Raw genomic sequence first — 15744 nt, forward strand, 5'->3', positions numbered from 1 at the left:
TCATTGGGTATTTGTCAATGTTTCTGTTCTCTGATGTCTTGATTTAACAAAGAAAGTACTCTGCTGCTAATTGCAGGCCTGATTTGCAGAATTCCTTTTTTTTCTGATAAAAGTCCTTTTTAATATCTCAATTTATAAATTTGGTTCTAATTATATTAGAAAATGCCCTTTTCATCTTTTTTTATTGATGTTTCTTTTTAAAAAAAAATACAAGATTATTTATAAACAAATTCATAAGAGAGGTCACAGCAGGCTCGTTTTAGTTTGCTTGCTTTTTGCTGGTGTTCAGAGAATAAAACTATTGAAATGAGAGTTTTGCATGCATTAGTCTCAGTTTACACAACAATTACCTGCTATAATCATAAAGTTGAACATCAATACAACTAATAGAACTGAATTTGAAAATGGATATAACATATTAGTGGAATTGTTACGACGTGAATGAGACATTAACAACACAAACATTGTCAGACATTGCAAATCAAATTGTGTGTTGTACATTAATCTATTAGCATAAACGCCCAACAAGTATTTGTGCAATCTGGTACACAAGCCCAATAGTCCATATTTATAAAACGTACTAAATCGACAGTGAGTTTTTATTTAATTTTTTTGCTCGCCTATCACGTGCAAATCCTCTACATGTGTGCACAGTATCAAGTTTGTGGCTGTTTTTATCCACGCAAACCTTAGAGGGTCAGGCCCATTTATTCTAAATGCAAAGTGTAAAAAAATACCTAAGGAGGACACAGATTTCATGAGAGATTATTTCCAGAGCAGAGAGTGAGACCTGGAACTTAATGCATTTAAACTTACTGAGGGGTGGGTCTTAACATAATAAAAGGGGTGGGGGGGGAGTACAAGAATTTAATGATCCCAGTTTTTTGTAATCAAATGATTGTTACATCGGAGTTTATGAGGAAGTAATAGCTCCACAAAAATACTAAATATAGCCAGTTGGAGACAGTTCCCCCTATTGTGTTGTTCAGCATTCCCAGCATACCAGAACCTGACGCTCTATCTGGACGTACAGTCGATGATAGCAGCTCTGTTACTCCTCAGTGTTTTTGCTGCAGATGCAGAGAATCAGTTACACATTCAAAGCTGCACTCACTTCATAAATGCACAGGTTTTTTTTTTTGGTTTTTTTTCCCACTTCATTATCAAATGTCCGTATCTGGTGTTTGTTTTCAGTCCGGTTGTCCTTTTGCTTTTCTCAGTGATACATCAATCCTCTGCCTTTATCCCCCTGCAGTCGCTGTGTGCTCTGATTAAGAATGAGTCTCGCTCATTGTCACTGGCTTACGTTTAGAATTAGGCTATAAATCCAAACAAGGTCGTCTTATTTTTCCACACCTCTACTCATTTTCTCTCCTGTGTCCTTCACAATAAAGAGTGTGAGCACAGATAATAATGACCTTAATATGGTGTTCAAAGGGAAGGCGATCATAATTCTGAGTTTGATGGAAATCAACTCGGACTCAGATGTTTTTCATCACTTTGAAAAGTAGAAGCAATAGATTTGAATAAAAAGGTGCAGAAAGGGTTTTTTCTTTGTGGGGGGGCTTTTGGTATTGTCATGTTGCTCTCTAGGTGCGCTGTTTGTTGGTGACTCAGCTCTATTTGTGTCAGACACTGTGGTGCAGTGTTTCAGACTTCCTAAAGCACCCCGCTCTGTATTAGTTACTATGTGAAGGTGATGCCCACCTTTGTCTATGTGCCAGGAGATGTCTGCAGAAGAGATCTGCTGACGGTTGAAGAACAGGCCTGAGGCACATGTAGAAGCACTACAGTGGTGGTTTTTGTATGTGTGTAGAACATTATCCAGCATGCTTGTCTTAATTGTTGTGCACATTTGGTAAAGGCTCTAACAAACACCAAAGAGCTGTTGTTTCTTCTACTTCAGGGAATCCCCTCTCCATTTAACAGAATAATCCTCTAAAACATAGGTCCATATATACTGCCCTTTTTGTACTTGGTTCCGGCAGCTGGTAATGCAGAGCACAGCTTCCCCGAACTGGCCTCCGAGTTAAATCCACAGGCATAAGGGCTATTTACTCAACAGAGTCAGTGGGACATTGAATCCTAAATCTCTTCCCTTCTTTACGCTCCACTGGCCCAATTATGAACCCAATCACAGTCGCACCTACCACCAGAAAGTGTTGCTGTGTGGAAATGAATCAAATCAATGTGTGAATGAATGGGGGGAGGACCCAATGAAAAAGAGGGGGAAAGTTAGAAATATGTTCTTGTCCAGAAAATGTTGAGATAACCGCTATAAAAACTGAAGTTTGAGCCTGTTCTTTTATATTATATCAATTCTAACGGCGTTATTTCCTCTCTGTGTTGTCTCTCCGCCTGGATGACATGTGGATTTCTTCTCTATATGATGGACTGCTCCTGCAATTCAACAGGAAACAATCTAAGGTATGTACACTTAAGCACCAGAGCTGGCAGTAGCCCTTCGTAATGTCTTCTCTCTCACTCGTCTGGCAACACACATGACTGAAATCATCCACTCGCAGGACATACAGCACAAGCAACACTGTTTCCCCCGAGGGGCTGAGAAACATCGTCCGCAGGTCAATGTACTGTTGTGACATTGTTTCCAGGGACATGATTGAGAGTGTTTTAGTAGTTTGGTTGGTCAGCAGGAGCCGGATAGATGTCCGTGTGAATGTGTCAGCGCTCTAAGATCTCGTGAACACCCACAAAGGCCCTACAATGAGAGAGGGATGAGCGCGGACACTGGGGCAGTGTGTGTGCACATTCAAAGCTGCATTGTTGGAGTGCACCCCCACCTCCCCCCTTGACAACACGCTGGTGACTAGCGCGGAGACGGTTCACACACCAGGGACGGGCTTTGTGCTCGGTGCACTCGGCCCCTGGCTGGACCAGGGAACGCGCGAGTCTGGGACACGGGTGCACATGGTCCCTGGGGCCGGTGAACCTGAGCCACCCCGTAATACCCCTCAGCTAGACGAGCACGTGGCTGTCTGCTAAAGTTATAGTGGCAGTCAAATTGTTCTGCTTGCAGTCTGGAGAGCAGACAAAGCCTGCTGCCCAATCACGTTCATCACACTTTCACCCGCAGCTTTGTACTTTCACAATCCTCATTACCGGTGCTGCTTATTAATAGTAATTGTCCATTCATGAACGATTTGCCGTGTAGTCACACCCTCAGGCAGGATTGAGACAGGCCAGCAAAGCTCGAAGCCCAAGTAACCAAACCAGCTCTAATTGAGAATGATGGCACTTTTGTTCCACTGAATGGCACCCACTCGCTCGTCTGAAGTCACAAGAGGAGGTCTTGCTTTCAAAGCATTCAGTGATCTCCGTGCTTCCCATGCTGACTGTGCAACCACTGCTTCCCTGGCCGGCAGCGCCTGTTACGGCTGAAAAGGACTTCAATTATTTGGGGGTATTTGTGAAGGGATAGGTGTTTTGTCGAGCCCATAGAAGTGACATGTGCTGCTGTGCTGTGTCTGCAAACAGCAGCAACTCATTATTGTCTGCAACTATTGATTATTTTGGAATTGTAATCGTTTCCCATCACAATTATGTTCTAATATATGTTCCTTAATAAATTGATTAATTGATAGCTGTGGTTAAGTTAGAGTGATGGAGTCGAAACTCAATCCATGCATGTCGCAGGAAATTGTGATCCTTTTCTTAATTGACAAAATACTGACTTTTTTCAGGGAAAAGATACATGATTATGGGTAGACAGGTGGGAGATTGTTTAAAGAACTGTATCAAACAAGGAGACCTGTCTACACTTATATAGTCAAAAGAAGAACTATTTCAAATATTTTTATTTTTTTTATGTGTGCAGGCATAATTCATTTTTTTAAACTATTTATTTTTATTGGAATTTTATGGCTTGCATCATGTTATTTGGTTTTTATACAGCCCTTTGGCTCCCCATGGTTTGACTGGATTCGACTGTGCAAGAAAGCTTAGAATAAAATCAATGTAAATGTAGGTTTATATGTAATTTGGTAAAAGCTGAAGTGGATTTTGCAGACCGCTGTTTTGGGACGGACTGCAAATGGAAACTTAAATAGATAAGTTTAGGAGAATTTAGCAAAAGACAAAGGGAGAATCTGTTCTGCCTGTGAGACATAGTGGCTTCTTAGTAAGTGAAGCCAGCAGGCTTTCTTAGAGAACATCCTCTCTGTGTCGATCCATGCAGCAGCTCTCATGCAGGTGCCTGGCGGATACAGGGGCTTTCTGCTGTTCAAGTCTGTTTCGTGAGACCCTGTGCTCAGGGCGTACAGCCAGCCCGAGCCACCGGGAACTGCCATGGCCCCGTTTCCTTGGAGATGAGGGTCACCGGGTGCTGGAATTTCTTCTGGGGAGCGCTGACCCTGATTTATGAATTCATTTAACTCAAACCGCTATGACAAAACACGAGGCAGCGAACAGTGGACTTGTACAGACGGTCGCGGTGCCGTCTCAATGAGCATTACCTCGAACGCTGCCCAGTTAGGCTGCGTCTTACTCACTCAGACAGGCTCAGTCCTGCAGATTTATAGCAGGGTGTAGTGGTACTGACTCCTAATTGCGTGTTTGAACCTCAAATAAAGAGAGAGATCACATTATGCTGCCGTGTGCAGGCTTGGACAGGTGCGAGAAGTGTGTGTGTTTACACTCCCTCTGCTTTCTTCGCCGCAGGTGTTCGCTTTTGACCACTGTTTCTGGTCAATGGACGAGTCCAATGTTCCCAAATATGCCGGTGAGTCATTGAAGTTTGGGTTGATCCTTTACTCAGCTTAAAAAAAAGCTCAAGTCGTGTGGTATGTAAATAGGTTTTCATAACTAGCTGAAGGCCAGGGAACACCAGTGTTTGCATCGTGCAAAAGAGCTCATGGTGGACACACACACACACACACACATATATATATATATATATATATGTATATGTATATTTGCATCTGGAATAATAGATTAAAATATATAAAGAATAGAGTTTTTTATCTCTTGTCTTGAAAGTAATTACTGTGCACTTCTGTTCGGTGTATTACCATTTGCATTTCAAATTGTGGTTATATAATCATCTACGAGTGTTACGGTTCTCATGCGCCCACATGGTGAAATCATCTTCTTCAGCGACCATTCATTTTCTCTAATGAGCGCTGAACAGAGAAAAAAAGGGTTACAGCTACAGTTTTTCTAACATGCACACAAGAAAGGTTATTACTGCCAATCTGAGGCAAATTTACATAATCATTGTAGATATTTTGTTTGTCACATCACTCTCATTTTGTGATGGAAATGTAATGCTTTGTGCAGAAGCGACAAGGCAGTCTGTTGAGTGAAGGGTTGCCTTGAGGGCTCGAGCAAAGGCTTTATTTAGCTCATTAAACAGCTGTCCCATTCAGCAGGGCCACGACAGCAACCAACACAAGAGATTTCTGCACACAGATTGGCATTTTCCACACGACCAGACAGGAATCTACCACCTTTCCCCAATCTTGGTCATTGTCTAGTGACCCTTGCAGATCTGTGTCGCCGCTAATGTTCCAATTTTGTCTTTGTGGGGAGACGCCATATAGTAGTCGCCCTTTGTAACTAAGTTGTTCATCTGTTTACCTTCATCTCCATGGTGACTGAATCTTTCTCTGAAAGGTCAAGAGGTGGTGTTCAAGTGCCTTGGAGAGGGAATACTTGAAAATGCATTCCAGGGATATAATGCCTGCATATTTGCCTATGGACAAACAGGTAAGTAGAAATCCAGACTGAACCGATACCGCATTACATCGTCTTCGCCCTCGTAGTTTTTGTAGAGTTACTCAACATTACATATATAGACAAGTTGATTTGCAGGCTGGGCTGGGTCAGGATGTGTGGTGCAGAATGTTGGCACAATGGGAAGATTTGTTTTTGTGATCCTGATTGTGATTCACTGCATATCCTTTCTCAGCCTGAATAGAATTAGCATCTTTGTGTCACTTCCTGTCTTACAGAGACACACCCTGGCTGTGTTTCAAATCAGGCATTTCTGTGGTGTACCACATATTAATCTGCCTTATTGCCTTATGCATGAAAAAGGTGTTGCATCAATTCACACAAGGTCACGTTTGCTTACTGCGAATGACTAAATGCAACTTATCAACCTCTAAAACATCTTCCCGCTTTATGGAAATCAATACTAATGTCCTTTATAAAACCTGGAAATTACACCATCTACATCCTCTTATTGTATTTTAAGGTATTTGGCTCAACACCAAAGTCTCCCTTTTTATTACATAGCTTAGATCACAAAGTCCAGGAATTGTCCAGTCCAGTTTTTACAAACGACTGTCGACACTGAAAAAGTACACACCATACCGATACTCACAGTATACTGAAATCGGCTTTATTTGGGAGCAGTAATGCACTTACACAGTCAGAATGGTTGGTTTAATCATGTAGATTAGCCGTTTGAAATTAGAGAAATCATTAACGAAATGTTATTTACGTTTTCACTTTCACTACTAGAACACTAAGCTGGCTGAATCTCCATCTTGTTTTACACTCACATGGGTCTGCTTGTGCGTTCAGGTTCAGGCAAGTCCTTTTCCATGATGGGCAACGGAGAGCAGCCGGGTTTGATCCCGCGACTCTGCTGCTCGCTCTTTGAGAGAGTCCACAAACAGGCCAACGAGGCTCACACTTTCAAGGTGGAGGTGTCCTACATGGAGATCTACAATGAGAAAGTCCGTGACCTGTTGGATCCCAAAGGGTGAGTGTGGTGGGTGGGCTTGTGTTCGTGCTGCACAGGTGAACTTTTGATCAGCGATAATGTCGTTATGAGTATCGCGATAACGATATGATTGATATAAATACGAATAGTTAAACTTACTATGCTTTGAGATTGTTCTTGGATTGCTCTTTCTGGGTCAGTTGATCCATTTTTAAATGACTTAATTACACAATTTCTGTGGATTAATTGCATTTTTCTTTCATATTTAGAATTCTGTCATTTTGACTTTGCAGAGCGCGAATGCAGAGTGCAGCGAAACTTAATTTATTGCAGTTCAGTCAGTCTTTTGCGGTATGTTTTTGCAGATATACAGAAATAACAATACATTTGCAATAATAAGAATAAGATGAGAAATAATTTTCTCATAGCATTGAGTCACGCTAGCCGCACCACCGACAGTGATGTGCTCCGACTTGATTTGCATGTCTGTTTATAGCTCTGTTGTGTCTGGTAGTCTGACGGGGGGGACAGAACGATGTGAGGAGGAAGCTCAACTCAGCCATTTCCTCTAGAACAGTAGCCAGTGTCGTCCTCTGACACTGCTGCATTCTTCGCCGCTGTGGTCTGATGTGTGTTGGCAGACAGAGGAAGGGCTAGCTGTGAATGGGAATGCTTCAGCTGTTTGAGAAGCCGGGAGCAGGAGAGCAGCCTGTGCTGCTTGTGATCTGAACTCCAGAGAGGAGCGACAGGGCAGACTTCTGTGCACTGCAAATGTCTACAGATGCAGACTGAGTCAGACTCATAGGTTGAAAAAAAATATTTTTCTTTGGCAACAAACAGGTGTAAAACAACAAATCTGTGACTAAGTTTAATTAAAATGCTGCACAACAGCATTTCCTTGGAAAATACAGACAATGACTTAGATCTTTGTCAGATCTATGCAATGAATTATTAAACAAACTTGTGTTTCCTGCATTATCGGAGCCTGATACACTTAATAATCATCTACGCTCATATTGTTAATGAAAAAGACCGAAGGCACTTTATTCTTGATTGATTTGCTCCACATATGGCTTTTGCAAAAACATTTTGCAAACACAACTCCCACCACAGCCTCCTGTGTTTAATTTATCTTGAATGTTGAATTATGATAACTAAGAGGCATTGCATGAGCCATTGATAAGAATTATATTTTTATAGTTTCTTTTGGTCAACGCACTCCTGATGGAGCTGATGCTTAATCATTTCGCACACTACAGACATTTTTTGGTCTACCCTAATCTATTAATGATGATTCCTTAAGTTAATTACATGTTACAGTTTAGTTTTATAAAGATAATGCCCAGTTCTTTTTCTGCATTCTGCTATCCTTCTTGAAATGACAGACAAGCCTGCTGTAGTTGGCCGTCAGTTGGTTGTTTGCTCTCAGAGAGTTGGTATAATTACCATAACATGTCATTTTTCACATGTTTAGAAGGAACAGTTTTAACCTCCGTGATGATAAAGCAGGAGCAAATACTGAGCTCAGAAATGTGCACTCCAATGTGCACTTTAAAACCTGTTCAGAATTTTCTTCATTCAGAGTTGTCGTTTCCACTATTCAAAGTAATATTTTTGTTCCTTTTCTGTATTTCATACATTGTGTCTCTTTCTCTATTTTTAAGGAGCCGGCAGTCGTTGAAGGTCCGGGAGCACAAGGTCCTGGGTCCATATGTGGATGGCCTTTCTCAGCTGGCTGTAACCAACTATGAGGTGTGTGTCTCACACCTCTTGTCGTCCTGATTTAATTCAACATGCATAGTTGAATCCTGCCGAATCTAGCAGTGCCACATGTTTCACATACACACCAGAATGATTTGTGACGTTCAACTGAAAGCTCTCCACATCATCTCCCCAGTTGTCACTTCACCTACTGACATTTGGAAAAACCATTTAACTTAAAATCCTCCCAAGTGCAGAAACTCTAATGATACATATTACTAATGCGGGATGTAGTCATGGAGTTACATGCAGTTTATATGCCAGGCCTTGGCAGGTCCTTCCTTAATTAAGTTTAAACGTCTCCGCCCTGTCCCTCTGTGCAGCGCTTGCACTGATAGTAGTCCAGTGAATTTCCCACATTGTTGGCAAGCAGCCTGTTGTGAACCAGCTAAATCGAATGGCACGCGGCCATATGTGAATACCTCCCTGCTTCGCTGTAATCCTAACGATCCATTGAAAAGTGTTGCATAAAACCCACAAAATGGGCTCCAATTTGTTTAATCTATCTTTCAAGCAAAGTTTTTATGAAAATGCAGTTATAACCTCTCCTCGTTTTGTCCTTACCTTTCTCTTTACGTTTCAGGACATTGAGGTATTGATGTCGGAGGGGAACAAATCTCGCACAGTTGCAGCTACCAACATGAATGAGGAGAGCAGCCGATCACACGCCGTCTTCAGTATCATTGTCACACAAACGCTCTACGATCTGCAATCAGGAGTCAGTGCACGTTTCTTTTCTTGTTTTTTTTTTTTAACAATGTTTTGTTGTTTTACTTTCTTAAAAACACAGAGTCCGTGTAAACCTCTAAAATTCTGTATGTATATGATTGCAATCAGAATTCAGGGGAGAAAGTGAGCAAATTGAGCCTGGTTGACCTGGCAGGGAGCGAGCGAGTGTCCAAGACTGGAGCAGCCGGGGAGAGACTCAAAGAAGGCAGCAACATAAACAAGTAGGTACATTTTTAATACGAAAGTCATTAAAATATGTTATACAAGATACACCTCTAATACGTGTTTTTGTGTCTTTAGGTCTCTCACCACGTTAGGCTGTGTCATTTCTGCTCTGGCTGATCAATCAGGAGGAAAAGGAAAAGCGAAGTTTGTGCCTTATAGAGACTCCGTCCTCACCTGGCTACTGAAGGTCTGACTCGCGTATTACTCATATTTACAAAAATGTTATATTTCAGTTAGTTTTTTTCAAAGACATTTGTTTTGCTGCTTGTTGATCGGCTGTGCTTCCTTCACTGGTTCTTCAGGACAACCTTGGCGGAAACAGCAAGACAGCTATGATAGCCACGGTGAGTCCAGCAGCCGACAACTACGAGGAGACTCTGTCCACCCTGCGTTATGCCGACAGAGCCAAGAGAATCGTCAACCACGCCGTGGTGAATGAAGACCCCAACGCTCGGATCATCAGAGAGCTCAGAGAGGAGGTGGAGAAGCTCAAAGTTCAGCTGTCTCAGGCCGAGGTGAGATAAGATGTGGGCCATCCGCAAATTATCCGTGAAGCCATGCCAAGATTCTCCACCGCTCATTGGATTCCAACTGTATTTTCCATCATTTTCTCAGTCCCTGAAGGCTCCCGAGCTGAAGGACAAACTGCAGGAATCAGAGAAACTCATTCAAGAGATGACTGTCACCTGGGAGGAGAAGCTAAGAAAAACCGAGGAGATTGCCACCGTATGCACATCAGTCACAAAGACTTTAAACTCACCAGCTGCAGCGGGTCTTATTTCCAGGTTGTTATTATCTGTTTTCACAGGAACGGCAGAAGCAGCTGGAGAGCATGGGAATCTCTTTGGAGACTTCTGGGATTAAAGTGGGGGAAGATAAGTGTTTTCTGGTCAATCTGAATGCTGATCCTGCCCTGAATGAGCTGCTGGTCTATTACCTGAAGGTAATACCGTTTTAAATTGTAATTTGTTTACTTTCTTATGAAGACAATTGTTTCCCTTCACTAAATAGGTATTTTTGTAAGCATATTGCGATCTGTGCCAAATGTGGTTATATCTGTGTTGATTGCCAATAGGAAAAGAGTATGTTTACTGGTCTAAACTTAATACATATGTCCCACCTTAGTCCCATGACCTACATCTGTCAGACAGTCACTTTTTTGAGGGTGTTTGTGAGTCAGCGAATGAGTCACTCAGTCAAATCTGCTGTGAATTAAGCTTTTCAGTTGACTCCAGTTATTATATTGAAACTTACATGGTTTGAATTCTGAAAATGTCACAGACGCGTACTGATTTTAAACTAAAATGCAATGCCAATCAATAAGTAGACAAAGAATAAATTGAAAAAAGCAATTTCAACCAAAATGTAATATCTTTTGATTGGTCCAATTACAGCTGCTTTATATTATTTCACATATGAAGTTATGTCTATGCATGAATTTATGTGTAAATCGACTGGCCTGTCATTTTCTCTTACAGTACAGAACATTCAGCTTTTTTTCTTCTAAGTCTTCTATTTCTTTTTAAAACAGCTGTTTTCTGAATGCTGTGACAGGGTGAGCCAGCTTAGTGACACGAATCCCTGCTGCTGATGACAAATACTGAAACTTTCAGACGATTGTGGCTGCCAAAGTCTACCACACCTCATAATGGCTTTGAGCTGGAACAGAAGCCAAAAAGCTCACTTTAAAACTTGTGTTTATCATTTGTCACAAAAAGGCATTAAGTCAGTAATTCGCTCTTACACTGGTATTACAGCATATTGCTGAAGCACGGCTCTTGATGAGAGCGAAAGAGCTGAGGACGCGAGTCCAGTTAGGGCAGGTCTGTACTTTGAAGTGAGGCAGCCAGCCATGGGTGTTGGACCTGTAAGAGCAGAGGCATGTGAGAAAGCAGCGGCCTGCGCAGCTTTTAGAACAACAGGCCTTTGTCTGGGTTCTGCAGACCAGCCTGGCATATCAGTGTGGAATGACTACGGCAATGCGAAATGGGTTAGTTCACTGCAGGATAGGACATCCTCTGGATGTTTGTTTAACAACGCCTCCTCTGCACACACGTTTTTTCGCTCAGAGCGACTTTTCCTTCAGTGCATTTCTACTTGTAATGTTTCGGCAATTACCTTCTGCTAATTGCTTCACTCAGCCAAGCATTGAAGACTTTATCACCGTAGCCAAATAATGTGAATGAAAAGACTGTATATTATTACATACAGATTTGTTATTTCTAATTCCCATAAGCTTTCCCCCACCTGTTCGTAGGAGCACACGCGTGTGGGTGCAGACACATCGCAGGACATCCAGCTTTTTGGGATCGGGATCCAGCCGGAGCACTGCGTCCTGGATCTTTGCCCAGATGGTGACGTCACCTTGATGCCCCTTGGGAACGCCAGGTGAGCTTATTTACAACAACTTATGACATACTGTCTATCTGTCTCCCCGTCTGTCTTTCTTCTGTTCAGCTCACTGTTGTCTCGCTCCTTCATGGATGACTGGGCCTGAGTGTTTCACATGACCTCACTGTACAGGAATCTTATGATCTGAGCTCCTGACTTTGATATCAGAGCCATGTGTTCCCTCCAATTAAACAGCTCTCCAATTTGAAAGCAGAGTATATTAATGGACTTTGACATCCTCAAAACTAAGATTGTCTTTGATGCAGATCCTGTGTGAACGGAACAATGATCGACTCGTTGGTGCATTTGTGGCATGGGGACCGAATCTTATGGGGAAACAATCACTTCTTCAGGTACGAGTCTTTTTGTCCTTGCCACATTCAGTTATGTCAACAATTATAAGGTTTTATAAAAGTCACTGATTGGAAGTCTTGGCGCACTGCAGGATCAATCTGCCTAAACGAAAGCGGCGGGATCGTTTGAAGGAGCTGGAGAGAGCTTCTCCCAGAGAGAGCTTCGTCGAGGCAGATGTGGAAACAGCCAGCGAGGCCTCGTCCGAGCAAGACTACAGCTACGAGTTCGCCCAGATGGAGGTCATGATGAAAACTCTGGGAAACAATGGTATGATTATAATCTCCCTCCTGTAATCTACATGGTTCATTAGGCTTTCACACCACATCTGCGCACAGTATGGACCCCAATTAGGCTTTCAAATCCTCAGCTTACTCTTATATCATTAGATGTTTTTGACATGCCATTAATATAAATATGAATATTAAATTTATGCTTTCTGTATTGTGTTTGATTGGGAAAGAGGAGCAAATGGGAATTTTTTTTGGGGGGGGGGGTGGAGTCAATGAATAATCAAAGAATTTGTGTACACAAACTTTGACAAGGCAGTAAAGTAAGTGGGAAAATATTTTTTTTATTTAAAATAAGGATAAAATTAGGAAAAACTGATGTACGAGGTTATTATTAATCATTTTTTTTCTGTAAACTTCTGTGAAAAACTGTGTTTGATTGCAAAATGTATGTAGACCCTATGCAGAATGTGGTCCAAGTGCTGGAGAAGCAATATCTGGAGGAGAAGCGGACGGCTCTGGAGGAGCAGAGGATGATGTACGAACGAGAGCTGGAGTCGCTACGGCAACAGCTGTCTCCGGAGAAAACGCCGCAGCACCATCGCAGTAACAGCGACCGCCTTACGTTCCCGACGCACACATCACACAGCAAGCTGCGACTGTGGACGGAGGAACGGTGAGTGGAGTGGAGCGCAGCGCAGAGCCAAACTGTGACAGGAAACGGAGGATGCTCTTAGTAAACGTTAAATCAGAAACTGTTACATTTGAAATCAAACATTGATTTCAAATGTAATAGTGAGTGGTTTAGTTGTATAAGTAATTTTTGACATCACAAGTGTCCATGTTTTGTTTGTCCAGTGAGCAAATTGCACCAGTTGATGTAGAAACTTTAAGCCCAATTTGCACAGACTTTGAATCCAATAGTATCCAATAGTAAAGCACTTCTTGACCAGGGGTTCCCATCTTAATCTGTCCCCTCATAATAGCTCTCTTACTGGCAACCAGGAGTATTTTGAACCCTTCCTCTGATGGTTTCTTTAATAGAATGAAAATTACAAAGATAAACAAAATGTGTAATTCATCGGAATATAATTTTGTGTGCCGTTTTCCAAAATCTTTGTATCGTTTATGGCATTTCTAAAATATGTGGGCATGGTCTGCAAATGTTCTTTATCGTATGCTGTGTGTCTTTGCGTGTGTGTGTGTGTGTGTGACAGGGATGAGCTTTTTCGTCAGAGTCTTTCCCGGCTCAGAGAGCAGGTGGTCAAAGCCAACACTTTGGTGCGAGAAGCCAACTTTTTGGCAGAAGAGATGAACAAACTCACAGATTATCAGGTCACCCTTCAGATTCCTGCAGCCAACCTCAGTGCCAACCGCAAGGTCAGACTTCCAAACCCCTACCGACTCCACAGGCGATGTCATAATCCACAAAACTGAACTGCATTATGTTTAACCTGCATTCATCTAGCGTGGAGTGATAGTCAGCGAACCAGCCATTCAGGTGCGGAGGAAAGGGAAGGGAACTCAGGTGTGGACCATCGAGAAGCTGGAAAACAAGCTTGTGGACATGAGAGACGACTACAGAGACTGGAAGGAAGGCACAGAGGAAACAGTGAGAGAAACAGTTCCACAAACGACAAAACTATGAGGAGAAAAACATATTGACTTGTTTACCGCCTATTTTCCTTCTTTGTTTTTTCCCAGTACAACAAAGCTAACAGTAAACACTGCGATCCATTCTATGAGGCACAAGAGAACCACAACCTGATAGGAGTGGCCAACATTTTTCTAGAGTGCCTTTTCCATGATGTTAAACTGCAATATGCCGTCCCCATCATCAGCCAGCAGGGAGAGGTAATAATGCAATCATACCATAAGTTTACGGCAGAGATAAATTATTCACTGTTCAGCATTTCAGCATCATAAATACTTTATATCTTTTCTTTTTTTTTTTTTTACATTACAGTGGTAAGATTGTTGATGTGGTTATGTTTCCAGGTGGCGGGCAGGTTGCACATTGAGCTGATGCGAGTTAGTGGCGCTGTACCCGAGCGCCTGTCCGGCGGAGACGACTCCTCGGAGAACTCCAGTGAGAGCAGTTGTTACGAGGTCATGGACACCAATGGGGAGATCGTCCACATGGCCAAAAGGCTCACTTGCAGGGTATCCTTCCATTATCGCAGGATTCTGATCAAGACAAATTGAGTGTTTTATTCTGAAGTAATCGGTGTACGACTTGTCTCATTGCAGGTGAGGATCAGGGAGGCCACGGGGCTGCCGCTCAACCTATCCAACTTTGTTTTCTGTCAGTACACCTTCTGGGAGTATGGCGAGCCCACTGTGGCTCCTCCCATGGTCAGCCCAGACAGACCTTCCCCACGAAGCCCAGATTCTCACTTTACTGTCCAGTTTGATCACTGCAAGGTAAGAAATAAAAGAGCTGCTGATTGTCTTTGCATAAGGCTGCATCCACGTTTTGTATTTATTGTCCATTGTGTTAATAACCTAACTTCTCTCCTTCAAACTTTTTTATTTTTTCTCCAGGACTATGTTGTGCATGTAACAGATGACTTTTTAGAGTTTATCTCTGATGGGGCGTTGGCCATTGAAGTGTGGGGTCACCGCTGTGCAGGAAACGGACGTTCACTCTGGGAGTTGGATGCCCTGGAAGCCAAAACTCAGACGCTGAGAGACAGGTCGAATGAATCAATGTTCATGTTTTTGTACTTGTGCATACAGTATTACATTCATATTTCACACCTTACTGAATCTGGTTAAAGGTGGAGTGAGGTGTCTCGCAGGATTGAGCTTTGGACCTCCATCCAGGAGCTGAATGAACAGGGAGAGTACTCCTCTGTAGAGCTGCATCCTGGAAAAGACATCAGCACAGGAGGAGTCTTCCAACTCCGACAGGTCAGAGGGAAAAAAAAAACCCTGAAGACATTTCCCTGGGGCTCAGACTGATTGTCTGACAACAGAACCGCACTTGAGCACATCATAGTTGATCATGTAAATTGTCCACACAGGGTCACTCCAGGAGGCTGCAGGTGTGTGTGAAGCCGGTGCAGAACTCAGGCACTCTGCCTCTGCTGGTGGAGGCGGTGCTGTCTGTTTCCATCGGCTGCGTGTCGGTGCGCTCCATCAAACTGCAGAGACCACTCGACAGCTACCAGGTCTGTAAAACACACACATCCAAGTTTATATTAACCTACAAGAAATGTTTCAAATGTATCATTTTGACATCTAAAGAATTATGTTTTTTCTCCTTTATTGAGATGGAGATATGTTTTGGGAAGTATAAGATAATCCTGCTGATTCAGCGAAAGCATGTTTAGCTTATCTCGAGTTTCATTGCATAACGGGTACATC

General features: G+C 42.6%; 1 protein-coding gene across 5 annotated transcripts in view; it reads left to right on the forward strand.

The window, feature by feature from the left end:
- The window catches only part of kif13a (kinesin family member 13A), a 34671-nt gene that overhangs the window by 9830 nt on the left and 9097 nt on the right, over positions 1–15744 (forward strand). For all 5 annotated transcript variants that reach the window (XM_080471502.1, XM_080471498.1, XM_080471499.1 and 2 more), the window contains exons 3-25: positions 2415–2427; positions 4678–4738; positions 5632–5724; positions 6547–6727; positions 8353–8440; positions 9033–9167; positions 9287–9399; positions 9479–9590; positions 9706–9918; positions 10019–10129; positions 10212–10346; positions 11661–11791; positions 12061–12147; positions 12240–12415; positions 12832–13051; positions 13593–13755; positions 13844–13987; positions 14080–14229; positions 14374–14538; positions 14626–14799; positions 14920–15071; positions 15156–15288; positions 15402–15548. In XM_080471502.1, coding sequence (XP_080327628.1) covers positions 2415–2427; positions 4678–4738; positions 5632–5724; positions 6547–6727; positions 8353–8440; positions 9033–9167; positions 9287–9399; positions 9479–9590; positions 9706–9918; positions 10019–10129; positions 10212–10346; positions 11661–11791; positions 12061–12147; positions 12240–12415; positions 12832–13051; positions 13593–13755; positions 13844–13987; positions 14080–14229; positions 14374–14538; positions 14626–14799; positions 14920–15071; positions 15156–15288; positions 15402–15548 — 3097 coding nt within the window. The remainder of the gene's footprint in view (positions 1–2414; positions 2428–4677; positions 4739–5631; positions 5725–6546; positions 6728–8352; positions 8441–9032; positions 9168–9286; positions 9400–9478; positions 9591–9705; positions 9919–10018; positions 10130–10211; positions 10347–11660; positions 11792–12060; positions 12148–12239; positions 12416–12831; positions 13052–13592; positions 13756–13843; positions 13988–14079; positions 14230–14373; positions 14539–14625; positions 14800–14919; positions 15072–15155; positions 15289–15401; positions 15549–15744) is intronic.

This window comes from Lipophrys pholis (genome assembly GCF_963383615.2).
Source record: "Lipophrys pholis genome assembly, chromosome: 9".
Taxonomy (NCBI): Eukaryota; Metazoa; Chordata; class Actinopteri; order Blenniiformes; family Blenniidae; genus Lipophrys; species Lipophrys pholis.